Source organism: Protopterus annectens, chromosome 2.part0 (assembly GCF_019279795.1).
Source record: "Protopterus annectens isolate FY-2018-M chromosome 2.part0, PAN1.0, whole genome shotgun sequence".
Lineage (NCBI taxonomy): Eukaryota > Metazoa > Chordata > Ceratodontiformes > Protopteridae > Protopterus > Protopterus annectens.
This window is the reverse complement of record NC_056728.1, coordinates 1,948,436,215-1,948,453,398: the sequence shown is the minus strand read 5'-3', so window position 1 is coordinate 1,948,453,398 and position 17,184 is coordinate 1,948,436,215. Positions and strand designations below refer to the sequence as shown.

General features: G+C 37.6%; 1 protein-coding gene across 1 annotated transcript in view; it reads left to right on the top strand.

Annotated features, from left to right (window-relative positions):
- Positions 1-17,184, top strand: part of MYOM2 (myomesin 2) — a 688,720-nt gene that overhangs the window by 439,736 nt on the left and 231,800 nt on the right. Inside the window, exon 20 of the mRNA XM_044061901.1 lies at positions 8,378-8,556. Coding sequence (XP_043917836.1) covers positions 8,378-8,556 — 179 coding nt within the window. The remainder of the gene's footprint in view (positions 1-8,377; positions 8,557-17,184) is intronic.

The window sequence follows — 17,184 nt, the reverse complement described above, 5'->3', positions numbered from 1 at the left end:
TCCTTACCATCAGAATCCTGGGTATAAACACATTGTCCTATATGGATTGCCTTAAAGTCCTTTCTCTATATTCTGCCTCCTACACATTAATAAGAGGTAATGTATGCCTGGCTTTAAAAAACATCCTTGGTTCCAGCTCTGATGGACCTTTTGCACATCTGCAAAATAGACAGCATCAGAACCACTAGATCCAAGATTTAAATTGTTGGTGAAACAGATGTGTGCCTCACAGGATCCCTGTGCTCTGGAACAGTCTCAGCTTTCAGAGCCCATACCTAACCCTTATTTAATTGTAACCTTCACCAATAGATGGGAAAGCGGAAGTTCACCCTGGGTATGGCCACCATGTCTCCGATAGAGGTGGACAGTAATGCCTAAACTAATATAACCACCTGCATAACTTCTAGAAAGTTCCTAACATAACCGCTTCCAATAAACGCCCATGATACATAGAAACACAAGTGGGTTGGATTGCACAGCTATGCGGGTCTACGTTGTTTCATTGAAAGCTCATTTCAATGAATTTCAATTCACCCTGTCCAAATTGCTGAAAGCTCAAATTACTGAAAACTCATTTCATGGAATCTCATTTCATTGAAGTGAAGTACTGGCACTGTGTAGAGTACTGTAAGGCAAGTAATCGGTATATGCCTTTTTCCTCACTGTAGTGTGATCCTGGAGTTAGTATACACACATATATATATATATATATATATATATATATATATATATATATATATATATATATATTTAGGGGGTGTGCGGGTACAGTCCCCCACATTGTGGGGTGTGGGGAGTGTAGCCCTCACCTAGTTTAGTTTTATATTATATTTCAGCGAAAGCTTCAAAACAATACATTTTAAACCACAGACATGCATGCTTACAACACCAATGACTTACTTTTTCCAGAAGACAATATAAACCCAAACTAAGTAGGGAGGCTACACCCCCGACACCTCCCCTATATGCCCCCCCAACTGTATATACTAACTGCAGGATTGCACTACAGTGGTGAAAAGGGCATTTGGTCAGGGTGAATTCAAATTCAGGGAAATGAGATTTCAGTATAACAAAGTAAACCCATCTAGGCTTATAAATGCCCTAGTAGTCATTAACTTAGTGCGTACCTATGAATCTATAAAAACATTTTTGCTGTTGGGCCTTATTTACTCCTGAACTTTCAGTGTAAAAGGTTGTATCCCCGTACCATGTCATCTTACATATATTTATACTTAGATCCTTGTTTATTGGGGAAAAGTGAAATTCCTCAGATACTGCAGTCTTAGTCTTTAATTGTATAACACAGAAGATACAACAGTAGTGACCACACACATTAGTATGTTGATTTAAGCCTGGCAGCCCTGAAACTCATATCATTGTAAGCAGCGGGGAATATGATCATTAGTTTCCACTTCTAACACTGGACCATCTCTATACTAGTCACTAAGATCTACAAAATATAAACTGTGAGAGGTCATCTGGATCTATTCCTTGCTGGAACCCAGTGTAAAAATTTAAGGGTGTCTTGGTATCATCAACCGCTGAGGTAGATGAGAAGCTGACTGAATGACCAGCTGCAATACAGAGTTGGAACCATTTAAAAAAAAATAATAGGCAATAAGCTAGGACCCACCGAGCTTGGTATTACTGTTTTAGTTTTCAGGTGTCAAAAAGCATCCTGATGACAAACAAAAAGATCAAGATCATGTTCGTTAGTGATATCAGTAAATACGGCTTGATAACTGATCAAGGAGTCAGTTTCTAGTAAGACTTGATGCACCTTAAAGAGTTTAAAACAGAGCAAGTTGTTTCACATTGCTACTGAGTATTTTAAATTTACATTCACTTTATGTAGAGCCACATCAAGCTGAATAAAGTTGGAATATTATCTTGTGCTCACAAGTGCACAGGAATGAAGCAAGAAATTAAGTACAAAAACTGTAACAGGGACTAACAAGAAGATGTCATTTTCTTGATGTTTTGGTCTGTGTCTGGAGTATTTTGTGCAGTTCTGACAGTTATATTAGGGTGGTAGAGTTTATCTAAATTGTGAGGATGGAAAAGAATATAATATAGTACAAAACATACTGGCAGGTTGTGAAGGAGCACAGAAACATATAGATACAGGTAAATGCTTCCAGTGGCCACCTCATCTTCAGGTTGCACACTATAGGTTAGCTGTCTCACTAATGCAGCTGGTATTCATATCACTTTCCCTTTTCTACAAGAATACCAATATAGCTTTTTCTCTTACCAATGCCATCTTGAATTCTCCAGTAGTTTATTAATGTGTCCTCTTTTGTATATTTGCATCCAAAACATTTAGTGAAAAACAAAACATCGCCTCACATCCATTCCACCCTCTCAAAAAATTGACATATAATGTGAATTTTAAAAGAGAAGAAAAAGTGACAAAATGGCTGAACTAAAATGAAAATCTAACCGAGGCAAAAATGAAGTACGAATAGCCCGTTGGTAGGAGCCAGTGGTGGGGCATTCATGGCTGAGATAAGGAAATGGTACTAGAGAAGGATTGTTGCCAAGTTTTTCTTTTTCTTTTTCTACACAGAAGCCTGAGAGACACACTGCAAAACATACCACCAGAGGTATTTCCAGGGACTAAGTCAATATAAGGCAGTGGAGTTGGATCAAGAATATATGGAACAGGAGCCTGTTCTGTGGCATAGAGGGATAAAGGCCTGACAATGTTATGGGTAACCTGAATTCAGGTGGTGTCTTAGCTGCCTGTAGTAACTGGCCAGAGAGTGTGGGAAAGAGTGACCATTGCTGGCTCACCCATACTGGTGATGGAGAAAGGAGGCAGCCCTGGCTAAACGCAAGGGTTGACGCCTCATAGGAGCACTATATGTTACCCAGTGCAGTCTGAGACACCCACACCCATGGTGTCATGGTGTTTAGCAAAAGGGAATCCAGCATGCATGGCATGCTTCCCCATTGCAGAGTAGCTACTGATGGAGAAGAGGTGTTCACAATAAGGGAATGGTTAACCAGCTCCCAGAACCAGCAAATTCACCCATTCCCTACCACCTAACTCTTGGAGGGAAATGGAAGGGTTGCTTGGGATTTCTGTGTGGGAATGAATGGACCATAAGACTCTTGCAATGCCCAGAAAATGCTCAGTTCCTGTGGCCCCAGAGTGAATGGGCCAGTTGGGCATCAGCAGTGAAGCTATCACACAGTGTTCTGGGCGTGCACAGGGGCTGCATAAAAAGCTTTATAAAACAAGTGTAGAATGTGATGGGCTAGGTTAAGGGGAGGTGAGGGAACTGGACAGTGGATTGCTACAGTACTTGCGTAACCTTCACAGCCTGAAAAAAAACATGATTAATTTATACTGACAGACACAGAATTATTACTTACAAGGTAATTTACATACCTGCTGCAAAGCTCCAATGAGCAATGGAAACAGTAAGATAGTAGGGAGAACTTAAATTCAGGCAGAAAATAGAAGAAATTTATATTCTTATGTAAAGGCACAATCTACTTATCATCTAAATCTGTTCAAATCTTCAAAGAAATAGTGTAATGTAATCAAATACCTAACTTTTCTCAGGTCCATCTCTGTAAAAAAGTGTGAGTAAAAATATTGTGTTTTTCTAGTCTATCAGCATCTGTAAGTCATGATATTTTACAAATGGGATTTCATTCAAGAAGACAACCACTGTGGCATTTTCTAAGTGCGAAGCCTGGATGTGAAAAGAGTTATTTGATGCCTTGAATAATGACTTTCTGCTGCCTCAAATACATTCCAGTGGTTCTCATACAAAACCTGACTTTCAAATCCCTGACAAATTAATTACAAATGGTCAACTAGTCAACATGCTACAAAAATAAAAATTCAGTGTTTTTTGTAGGGAGACAAGCCGTATTTGTTCTTCCGTTTGCTGGACTGAGTGTCCAACCCCTTAGTTACTTACATACATTTATATATATTAACTCCCTGGTCATGAAAAAGCAGGGAATAGAACAACACCCAGTAATGGCAGGACCATTCACTGGATGGTAGTGCTCTTACTGTCATATTAAGGCATGGACAATACTGTCAGGGAATCTTGTAATCGGTGACATTCGTTGGGTTACTTTTCATCTAAAATCTTCAAAAGCAAGGTTCTGGCAAACTGTTTTGCAACTCAGAAGAGGAAAGTAGGACATTACACAGCCTGATTAAAGAAAGATTGGAGAAACCCTGACCTCAGATGGGAACATTTGCAGGAGAGGGAAGGAGCACAAGATAGAAGTCTAAATTAAATAGACTAACCATCTTCTGAGAAGGCTGCATCTATGATTCTGGAGGAGCAATGCATATTATGTCCTGACGATAGAATGATGAGTCAGTTCTTTGTCCCTGCATAGATACTGGAGGAGGTTTGAGGAGATTTTAGATACTGCCTGTGTATGTTTTGTCGATCTGGAGAATACAATGTCCACATTGTTGAAAATGCTGCAGTAGTACAGGTGACTGAGTGCCCTTGCTATGTGCCATTCATTCTAGGTATTTGAGGATCAAGCCCTGTGTGCACATTTTAGTGTTATGGTAGTTATGCTCAATGTGGGTTTGTTTCCTTCTCACAATTTTTCACAAACAGGATATCTTCTGAGATCTTTTGAGTGGGAACCATTTGAAATGTTTAGATCCACTTAAGTGAGTCCTGAAATATGGAGTCAAAAGACTGGACTTACATGTACTAAGTCCGATATGCCATTTCTCAGAATATTTCCTTTTTTCTCTGAGGTATGATTATCTCAGAGTTGGTATAAGTTGGTACAAGAGGGAATTGCCCCCCACCAAAAAAAAAGAAGTCTAAAGGAGAAGAATAATTTTTGAAATTTGCTTTTTTTCTGTGTTTTTGGTCTTTTTTTTTTGGCTTGTCAGCATTCAGCATTAAGAGTGTCAACATTCCCATAGGGGGGCCTTTAGAGTATCCACTTTGGTGACATAAGTGCTACAATTTTGTTTTTTGCAGATATTGTTTTTTTTTTTTTTAGCTTGAAGTAATTATAATTCTCAGTTTGAGCCTGCAGTGACTGTATTACCCAATGTGAGCCTGTAGTCAGTGGGACCCCTGATGTGAGCCTGAAGTGTCTGTGATCCCCTATTCGGTCTGAGGTGAATGGGTTCCCTAGTATGAGTCTGCAGTGGCAGTGATCCCCAGTGTGCAGTAGAATGGTTGCATATTGATAGGATGAAAAGCAGGACCTTTAAATCAGTGGTCATGGTTAGGGTTATTTTCCAGCTAATTGCTGTGTACAGGTGAGGGGGGGTAGCTATCTCAAGGGGGAAGTTTAATTGCCTAAGGGCCTTGATCATGAGTCACGTCAGAGAGGATCAGGTGAATGACAACTAAATGGGAGTAGTGCAGGCATTGTACAAGAGTGCCGTAGGAAAGAGAGACCTGAGTTATAGTACAAAGCTCTTAGTTTACTGCTGAATCCATACACCAATCCTTACCTTTGGTAACGAGCTTTGTTCACTGTTTAAAAGGATGGGAATTTGCTACAAAGAGCAGAAACAAAGTTCTTTAGCAGGATAGCTGCACTCTGTCTTCATTGCAGGCTATGGAGTAGAGTACTTCAGAACAGGGCTCTCAACCAATCAGGGACATATTTAACAGAATCAGGGACAAATTCAGAAAGAATCAGGGGCAATCTGGGACACTTAAAATAATAGCCTTATTAACTTGAGATATTGACAGCATAAGAGAACATGAATTAAAATACATTTTGTGAAGTAAACAAAAATCTATAACTCTAATTATTATCATTATTAAGTGTAACTCACAACCTTTTCTCCAAAAGTCGCCAGTTACAGGAGGGGATTAAGAATGACAGAGAAAAATTCTGAGACAGCATGAGGAACGTCCCTGAAAATCATGGACAATTGTGAGATATGCTTAAGAAAGAGATGGGAATAGAGTCACTGCTCTTCTGAGGTGACCTACTTGAAGTGGTTAGAGCACTGTGAAAGGATGTCTCTTTTGGTGTCTCCCACAAAAAATGTACCAAGTATGAATCACAGAGATTGGGAGCCAAAACAAACTGTATATATTGGAGAGATTATATATGTCATCTTGCATGGGATTGCCTGTAGATATCATAGGATGTCATAGAGATTATTGTTAATATTTGAGAAGACTGTTCCGTTCTACCCAGGTTGGTAACGTCATGATCTTCACACAGCAATAATTCTATAAAAATGAATGTATAGATGGATTAATGGATGTTTCTGCTCCTATTTACAGTAATCAAACTATCAAGTTATGTTCTTATAGGTGTTCTTATGTGAAAAGAGTATGTGAAGCCTGGATTGTATCTTCTAATATTAAGCATCTTATATGAAAGGGAATGCAAAGAATTATTGTGGACCTAATAAACAAAGACATTGGAAATCTTCAAACACTGGACCCATCCCAATTCAGTTTTGTCAAGGGAAGTCCATGCCTACCAAACCTGGTGGAATTTTTATAGAAGGTCACTAGAGTCATGGATGAGGGCAAAATGGTGAATACTGCCTACCTCGACCTGCAAAGGCATTTGACACAATATTTCAGTCAGTATTATAGGCAAACTCATAAATTTAGGTATAAATCCCTATGCCACCTGATAGAGAGACAAATGGATCACAGGTAGTACACAAGAAGCTAGGGTGGGAGAATTAACCTCTGCCAAGAGGCCTTTTGCTAGTGGTGTCCCACAGGGCTCAGTACTGGAATCTCTCCTGTTCACAATATACTTCTCTGAAGTCAAGGCAAATGTAGAGGGCCTTTGACTGACAACATTTGCTGACAACTGCAAGCTGGGTGCAATCATTGAATCCCCGAAAGATGTAGACATCCTCGGGGGGAGGGGGGATTGAAAGAGAAAAATAATGGTGCCAGAGCCATGGCCTAAAACTCAATGCAAAAAATGCAAAATTATACCCTTTGGGAGGATGCCCCCCAACACCAACAAATTACAACATTGATAATACTCCCTTAAGAATAGACCCAATAGTAAGAGACTTGGGAACACAGGTTGACAGTAATCTGAACTTTGATCACCATGTGTCCATGGTGGTGAGAAGATCCTTCTATGTTCCACAACTTATAAGGAAGTGCATGACATCCAGATGTAAGAAGATCACAGTCCCACTATACTCAGCCCTAATTAGACCAATATTCAAATACAATGCACCCTTCCTGACCAGGCATTTGCAACAGCTGGAGCAGCCGCAGAGGTTTCTCACTAAAAGAATACAGGGTGTAAATAATATGTCCTATACAGAGTGTCTCAAAGCCCTGTCTCTGTACTCAGACTCCTGCAGACTACTGAAGATTAATCTATGCTCAACCTATAAGGCATTCTCCAATTTAGCTGTGATGGATCTGCTAAACATTTGCAAAACAAATGGCACTTAAATTACCTGGTCTAATGATATAAACCTAGTCTGTGACATAAACAAAACATGTTGAAGGGACAGGTATATGTCTTCGAGATTACCCTTCTCCAGAAAAGACTCCCCTTCTCCAGAAAAGACTCCCCATTCATATAAAACAGGTCATATCTAAGCCTATTCAAATGAAATTTGAACCAATGAATGGAAAACCACAAATTCTGCCCTGGCTTGTCATCTTTGTCCCTTATAGATGGGGCAGCTTGCAGATGCCCTAAGTCACAGGCATATATCAAAGCCTTTCTAGTCCATGGGAATAAATAGATGGGAAAAGTGTGGCACGAATGGCCAGGCTTGCAATGCTTGTAGGGCCATTAGCCTCATAACCTTCTATAGTCCTATGATTTGATAAGTATGTTGTGAGTTTTTGTCTCTGCAGTCCAACAAGAGGGTTGAGGGTTCCTTCACCTCCACTGAAAATTCAAATGAACACCTGAGGCCATCATATTCAATGTGAAAAATATTTGCAGATTCATTGATCCTGAAAGCAGCTTCAAGCTAGAAACTTAAGTATTTGGAAAAGGCAGCCATGAAAACTAAAATAACAGTGTAATGATTAAGGCTTGTCTTCTTCAGGACTTTTGAATAATGCAGATAAAAGCAACACAGGAAACAACAGGTTACAGTAAATAAACTGTTTAGCAGTTTGCTACACAGTGCACTTTTGTTTCCCTCATTCACGAATGCCATTGCCTTTAACCTTTATCCCACAAGCTTAAAACATGCACCACATTTTTTTCTGTTTTCTTTTTTTGTAACAAGAGAAATGTAAACAGCTTGTTATTCAGATTCATAGCATATAATTACAAAGAAGATACATGCATAGATTTATTTCACAGACTTTTAGAAAGCAATGTATATGAGTCTTTATTCAGGGATCCTTCTGTAATTTTATTTACAATGTATTGTTGTGTTACACTAAATCAGGTCCTGCCTATGATCTGACATTCCTGGAAGTGAGGAACACATCCCTGGTGATTCTATGGAAAGCCCCAATATACACAGGCAGCAGTCCTATTTCTGGCTACTTTGTGGATTACCAAGAACTTGACGCACAAGAATGGGTTACAGTGAGTCAAAAGACCACACCAAACCGTTACTTGAAGGTAAGAAATGACTCATTTAGATTTATTTTTTCTGTTTGTTAGTCAAGTAGACCCACTGGGCACAAGTACGTTTTTCAGAGATGGCCTAGGAACACTGTATTGCCCTCAGAGAGACAAGATGCAAACAGAGTTAGAAACAAATGAAACCCTTTTTTTACCACAGGGAACAGTCCAGACCCTCAATCCACTGCACTGTTGGGTGTTCCTACAGAAGTAATTCCAAGTTTGTCAGTTTAACAAAGACTTACGAGCAAGGAAATATTGCACAGTTGAAATTTGTTCCATTTTCTGCCATTGAAATAAAGCATGTTTCTAAGAACTTCCAGGATAGCAAATTACAAATGCAGATGTCATTTGCTTATAAATATTCCTCTTAAAACTCAAGCTTAGAAATGTAGGACTGTGAGCACCCTGAAATTTAGTTAGCTTAAGCTGTCAGATAGTGGGCAGAGTCCATTTCTGCAGGTCAAAATAACAAAAAATATGAAAGAATAGCCATTTGAGCTATTCAAGCCAAGCAAAAACACAAAGCAGTAGTTCAAGCTGAGCTAAAATGCAACGCACTACTACTTGATGCTTTAGCTTAGCTGGAATAGCTCAAAAGGCTTTTCTTTCATATTTTTTCCCTTAAAACTTAGGGCATCACACATTGCATTTTTTGTGTTACACTCATTTCACAGTTGTTCATCCACTAGTGTGTCAATCTCTATGGAAAGGGGGAAATGTATCTGGAATCAAATTATTTCTGGTCTAGTTACACACCAGCAATGCACAAACAATATCTAAGCATCATATTGTTTCAGTACATATTGTCTGCTACAGAAATTTGTTTCTTTTCATCACAGTTTAATATTGGCTAAATAGAACATGCTAGAACATAATTTTGTTTCTTTATCAAACTTTTGTCTGTGATATAGCCAGCATGTCTTGTACAATTGCTCACTTAATATTACAGAAAACTATCACAGATGTGTAATCAGATAGTACAGTTAATATGGTGACCTGTGAGTAAAAATGGCCTTGAAGTCAGAGTGCCTTGTCTATATAAATGTATTTAATTTGACTGAGTGCACTCTTACAGACTGAGCTTAGCATCGGCTTCCCCTTCTGCCAGTTCCTCCAGTCTCTTCATCAGGCATCTCTGCCAGTACTGGTTCTGGTCTCTCTGGTTATTTGATGCAGTCCCCTACTCTAACTGTCTGCATACCACCTTGTTGTACAACATTCAACAGAAAGCAAATATCTTGCTTCATGTCTCTGGGACATACTTTAATCCATCACCAGAGGAATTTAGGCACTGGAAACAGACTTTCAACAATCCAAACACACACTTAAAATGTTGATGGCATGTGATGGTGCAGAACTGTGTCATCTTGGCCATGTTCTGTGGACTACATTTCAGTGTCATGATCCATGGCTCTACAGTGTTTCTGGCATCACCACAAAGGCATTATTGTGGGAAATCACCTAACACAAAAGCAATGGTATATACCAGTTATATGCCAAGCGTGGGAACTATGCAAGCTGTCTGGATTCTGCACAGACACATTACATGTAATAGTCTGTGCATTGCACGCCACCTTGTAGTTGATGCACAGGAAACCCTTTTAGCTCATATAGTGGTACCTATGTGGAGCAGGTAGGGTTTTAATGGTGACCTGGTGTAGTATTCATGAAATAGAGAGCAGATGTCTGTGAAATTCTCATCACATCCCATGATGGCCTCTGGAAGGTCCCTGTAGTAATTATGGCCAATGCAAAGCATATCTTATTGACCACAGAGATTAACATTCCAAGTATCCCATGGGATTCCATATAAAAATGGCACATGTCAACTATCTCGCATATGCCTCTGTCTCCCGAGTGATGGATATATCTGCAAGTTGGAGGGGGACAATGTATACTGTTGCAGACACTGGCCAAACAAATTGCCCCTAATCAAAGTTTTCAAGCTACTTCAGATGTTACTTCTCACATCTTAGTGCAGTATGTCTCTTTGTTCAACAAAAAATGGCTCAGTAAAATGTCACTAGCCAAAGTGCACTTTTGTGTAATTTTTAAACATTTTATGAGTCACTCCACCATGCTGTTTACCTTCCTTTTCCTGTACTGTTGTTCACATTACCATGCTAGCAGACAATTATATGATATCAGCCTCTCTATTTCTATGGCTAACATAGCACTGCATATGTCTCTGAAGTGGCCCCACTCTGAGTGCCACTGCTCAAAATACTACTTTGAGTAACATAATGTACTATTTGTTTTCAAATAATGGCCTTTGTTTATCTTTTTAATAGTCCTGAGAATTATTAATTTTCTGTTTTGTCTTACTGCTTTAATTAAACATTTTGATGACATTATTTTATTACAACAACCAAGGATGTGTCTTTTCAGTTGCTTTTTGACCTAGGTCAGGATTAAAAATAGTCCATTATGACCAGAAATCATGCAGTCATTTTCTGCCAAAGAATGGATATGAGTTTTGTGCGAGGTAAGCACTCCTAAGTAAAGGAATTAGGACAGCCCTTACATCTCAGTGGTATATACTCAGACATAATAATAATTAAGGACTGCAGGAGTAAACTGTTATGGAGGACAGGTCTTCAATACCATCCTAAATGTTTGAGTTGCAAAAGAGTTATCTGGACCTTATGTTAGTTATAGAACCCACTATTATTAAATTATTAAAACATCAGCTGATTTATAAGGTAGTCCAAAACAAATGTTTTTAGAGAACTGCAGACACTGGGCAAGTATTCACAGGTAACTCACCTGTTATTGTGTAGTCTGGTTTTCTTTTTAATATTCTCTTGCATTCCTACTGAAATGGATTTGCATTCAACATCCAAAACTATGGGAACTTTCTATGTGAACCTTATCTTCTATGCCAAGAGGGTGCCAGAAAAATAGCACGACTGCTGGTCCTTTTTGATATAACTGGACTGCTGCTGGAACTTCAGAATCACTGTAGCACCTCTGTTTCAGCCACACTGGCTCATAATTTCAATAGAGAGTTGGTAAAATGCATTGTCCTATACTACCAAAAAATTGTATTAAATAAGTGGAACACCTCCCATCTTATCTCCGCCCTTCTTCCAGTTGCTAAAAATATCTAATGAATGATCACAGTGCAGTAAGTGTACATACAGTGCAATTAGTGTAAAAGGACAAACACAAAACACTTTATTTGAAAACAACATGGTCAGTTAGCACTTTTGTGCTGTAGAAGTTTGTCAGCCTGCCAGTTTGATTATCTCAGCAAACTTTTAAAGTGTAATAATTGTCTGTTACAAATACAGTCAGTTATAATAAAGCCAAGTGCATGCACTCTACTGTATTTATTACAGAAGTCATTATTATACTGCTATGTCTTCCATGTTTGAAGGCAAACAACAGTTATACTAGCTCCAAAGGGAAATAATGTCAACTCTGTGAATGACTTTTGACCTATTGACCTTACTTGCAATACAGGGAAAAGCTGTGAGAGGGTTTTACCTACAGTATTATCAAATTTATTTATAAGCTATGATCTTAATGAACATGGTTTTATTACTTGTAAATCTTGTGTAACATATGTACTGATTTGTTATAACAATGAGATTTATACTGTGGATAAAAAGCTACCAGTGGTTGTTATATAGCTGTACCTCTTGAGAGATTTGATTTTGCCCCACAGTTCTTTATTCTAGAACATTATTGAGTCAGGATACTGAGTCATTCATGTAAATCTGGATCAAGAACTGGATGTAGTTTAAAATATGTAGTCTGAGTGCAAAGTAGTTTATCCAGTAGCAGAATTACACAGTTGCCAACCTTTCCTTTGCCTGACTGTCTATGGAGCAGAAAACGTGCTGATGATATAAAAATAAGACTGATGGTAACAAGCATGGACCATGGAAATAAATGCAGCATTATATGGATTGCTGTTTCAGTAGGCAGAGGACAATACTGCTTACATTTTGAAAATGTGCATTATTATACAGTATGGCCAGTTGAACAGATAATATTTAATAAACCTATAATTTTAGAAGTGGCAGATGATGTTTAATAGGTAAGGGGTTTAGTACATAGTTCATTATCATTGTGTGTGAATGTAGTGACTTTGAAATGTTAATTGATTTTGTATGGTTCTGCAATGACTCTCCAAATATCAGATCTCATCGCTGAACCAAATTTCTTGAAAAACTCCCCTAAATACCCCTTTTCCAGGGGCTTTCTGGGGAGGAGTAATCCCCCCTACACCCCAATGTATGTGTTGGGGGGCTGTGCTCCCCTCCTTTCTGACAACTAATATAAACAACACCATGGTCACACTATGAAGAAGAAGGGAAAAAAGCAGCAGGAACTGGTACTTAGGGCCTGCATTAATCACCGGCAATGCTTTTTAATGGAGATGGCATGAATGTCAGGGAAATGATTTTCGATAAACTGATGTTTGGTGATTTAATATTCATTTGGTGTGTGTACCCCTTTAAGAACTTTCCTGGGATTTGTTCAGCTTGCCTATTGATTGACAGTTCCTGGGTGTGTGGTTTTACTTCTCTGAGCTTTTAAATTCATAATTTAGAGGAGTTTTCATGGTTCTGAAGAAGTCTATGTTTAGACGAAAGCGCTTAACCGTGAATTGCTGTGGTTTTACCAATAATGGATTGTTTCTCTCCACAACTGTGAGCTGGAATGGTTTTTATCATTGTTGGATTCATTTTCTGTAGTCTTTGGCTTCCTGGTTAGTTTATTCTTTTCATGGAGCAATATTGAAGCCATTTCGTATAATGTCATCAAGACATGCACTCATTATGTTAACTAATTCATGCTAGCACTGTTAAAAAGTTAAAACAAATATTAAGTAAGGGGTCATCATTCTCTGTCTGTAACATGACTGAAATTAGAAAAATGAGAATGATCATAAAATTAGCAGATCATAGGTCATAGGCTCATAGAAAATATTACACAGCTGAGTCACAAGACTGTTTACACTTTGCCAGTACCACTATCATGCTATAATACGCTTTTCAAGAAGGGCAAAGCAAATCAGTCCTATAGTAAATTCATGGGCATCCAGCAAATCTTCCAGGTTGAATTTAAAGGATGCTAGATGCTATGCTGTCCCTCTGTTTAACTTGCAGAGGAAGTTTGTTCCTAAGGTATAGTAGGTGTTAAATAATATATTTGTATATCAAGCATGTTTTATTTATGTACATGCTGAGGTTTATGTCCCTAGCAATACACCATTAAGGATACTTAAGATAATGGAGATGAAAAGAAAAATCTTGTCCCTAATGACATGAAATCCAAGGTGTAGCTCACCATGCAGCAGCCAATAAGAAACTGAGTAAACAGCATTTCAGTCCTTTCCTGGTAATCCCGGGACTTTAGGCCAACAGTCTTCTTCATTATTACTTTTCAGTTGCATAATATGTACATGCTGAAGGGGGTGTCTACTCAATAATTTGTCTAATTAGGGCTGCATAATGACGGATGATAGCTCCTTTTGACCTGGATGATATGCCTTTAGATATTAGTTGTGCTAAAGACAGATTCTTTGCTACATGGTAGTCAAAAGAGTTATAAAGCAAATTTCCACGATCCCTGACTATATTATCATAACAGAGTGGTGTACTATACATTGAAGGAGACCATCAGTTACCAACAGTGATAGTGCTATACTTTTCTGCATTTAATTTTAGCTGTCTTTCTGTATACTACTTGTTTTTGAGGGTTTGTTCCTACTGCAGTGAATGAGTATTAGCGGAAGATTTGAAAATAAAACCCAGTTTCCAGTAATCTTGACCAAACTATTGCTGTAAGCAGAAATATAGTGATTCCTGGTCTGAAATAAGGTTTTTGATATCATGTATGACCTCATATATGGTGCATTCTGCGGCTTTGCAGTTCTTTTTTTTTTTCAAAACAGGTTTATTGTTTTAACATATAAGAGAAATATCATAACAATTTTATACAAGTAATTAAAAATAGGTATTATTATAATATTCAACAAAACAACTAAAGTATTTACAAAGACATCCACTACAATCAGATCAATTAATTAAACTAAAATACCGTGCTATTGAAATTAGAATTTTTTTAACAAATTTTGTAAATTATCCCATACAATATAATATGATGTTTTTCTAGTTGTTCTCATTCTAATTGTGCTTATTTCCATATGGCACATTATATTCATAATATTTTTAAATTCATTGAACGAAGGAGGTGTATCTGAAATCCAATTTCTAGTTATTATTTTCCTGGCCACTGCTAGGATAGACCATAACAAGGGAAGCTTAATCTTTTTAACACATTGAGGTACAGGTGTGTTGAATAATATAAGAGACTTAGAAATAATGAAATTATTTGTAAAAAGAGCCTGCAAAAATTCATTAATTGACTTCCAGTATTCTTTCAACTTCATACAGTCATAAAACATATGAGCCCAGTCAGCATTAATTTCTAATGGCTTTGCAGTTCTGACTGATCAGGATAATGAGTCTATAGTTTTCTGGTTGGTGGTAGGGCTGCCATTGTGTAGGGGCTTCTCCACTAATGGGACAAACTCTGAAGCTAAACTCTGAAGCTAAACTCAGGTGAAATTTAAGGAAGGCTCCACAAGGGAAAGTTTGATGCTGTTTATTAGTCATACAAGTAAATTATCAGTTCCTATGGAACTATTTGTTTTATTATGTTTTATACAGCGCCTTCATTCCATGTTCATTTGTGATGCTATGCAACTGTAAATGATTCAAGTGTTTGTGGAGTTAAAATAATTGCTTCAGGGGAAATGTCGGCACCAAATTTGTCTGGTAGTATATTTTCTATGCCTGCTGTGTCTGAGTGAGTGGTGCTATTTTGGATAAGTTTAGAAACCACTAGGTGTCATTTTTTCACTTCCTAATGTATGGGCACTTCACTAAGAAGGTGGACAGTTTATCAAGAAAAAGGTTGTCAAGAAAGACTGGAAATAATACAAATTTTCACCATAGGAGTCAAGCTATTTAGAGGTGATATGTTTTTGTTTTATAAATACTCATCAAATGAGGCTGTAGCAAGTATCCTATGCATTACTGATCAAACTAGTATATATACTACATGAAACGATAACTTGATAGTGGAAATAGACAATTTTCATATAAGTTAAAAAAACAATGTTTGCTGTGACAATGAGTTGTACAGTGGACTCATTTACCCGTAATTACTTCACTAGCATGAAATATTGCCAGATAAATGACCTGATAGTTTGAAGACTAGTATTTCTATGTTTCAAAGTGTTGTTTTACCTCATTTCTGTAATAAATTATTTAGCCACGAAGAGGTCTGGCATTGATTCTCTGTGACTTTTTGACACACATGTTCATTTTGACACTTGTGCTGCCATTTTCTGCATTTTCTCACAACATTTGAAATTCATCTTTAATTATTGGACAGGTTACAGAGTGTAACAGATCTTATGACTCTGGTTTTATGTGGATGCAGACTCTTAGACAGCCTAGCAGACTCTTAGACAACCTATTAAGGTCTTTGGACTGTAGATCAAACTGAATGGAAATTCTTTAATGCAGTATAAATTATGTAAAGTAATAAAGTAAAAAAAAAAAGAGTATGATGGATGAGAAAAAGGAAAAAATAATGTGTTCCAGAATGCTTAAAATATTGCAGAACATGACTGAAATAAACATAGAATAAAATCAGTAAGCAATATAAAAAATTACAGAAGAATTTAAATGTTTCAGTTGTCTACCCTTTGATGTGCTTTAAAATTTTAAGAACTCCTTAATCCCTGGAGGTCTAGAAGAACTTAATAGCATTTGCTAGCAAAACATATTGTGATTAAGAAGTGACTCAAGAGCACCACTCTTTGCATCCAGACTCTCTTACATATGTAAAATATGAACTCCTTAAAAACGGACACAAAACTGAAAGTCTAAACAAAGAATGATTAAAGAACAAAAAGTAAAGAGGGTTCTCAAATCAGTATGTGTTAAAATACTGCTCCTGTATAAGCTTGTTAGGTGAATAAGATGGCTAACCTCTCAAAGCAGCAGCTGTTCAGACACATAGCAAGCAGTGCCATTTTGTATTCTCTTAAGATAATATTGTAGAGATAATACATGGATCAGAAAATAAGAAAGAATGAAGGAATATCAATATTTGACAGTATCTATTTATTGTTATAGGAAGAGATGTAATGGAAGCTGTGCTGTGGTGGAAAGAAAGAACTACAGTTTAGGGCTTTGATGAAATGGTTGCTTAAGGTTCTGGAAGATGCACAGTAGACACCTACAAAGACTGGAAGCTGACCATTGTGGTGCCTATACATGTGGAGGGAGGGTTGGAGTGAAATAAAAATTTTAGCAACAAGGTGCTGGTTAATGTAATATAATTAGTATTAGCATGAAAAAGAACTTGAAAAATAAAAATATTACATTGTTTACAGGAAACAGGGTAAATATTCATCTATAGTAGTTGAAGGGGAATTCTCCCTGATAAATTGTATGACTGTTTTTTTGTTTGTTTTTTAAGAGCTTCAGCAAAGCAAATGAACAGGAGCTCAACCATTAAAGGACAAGGAAGCAGAATGTAAATCAATGTGTTCTTTTGACATGCATGCATAATTGTCAAGGTTGGGGTAGA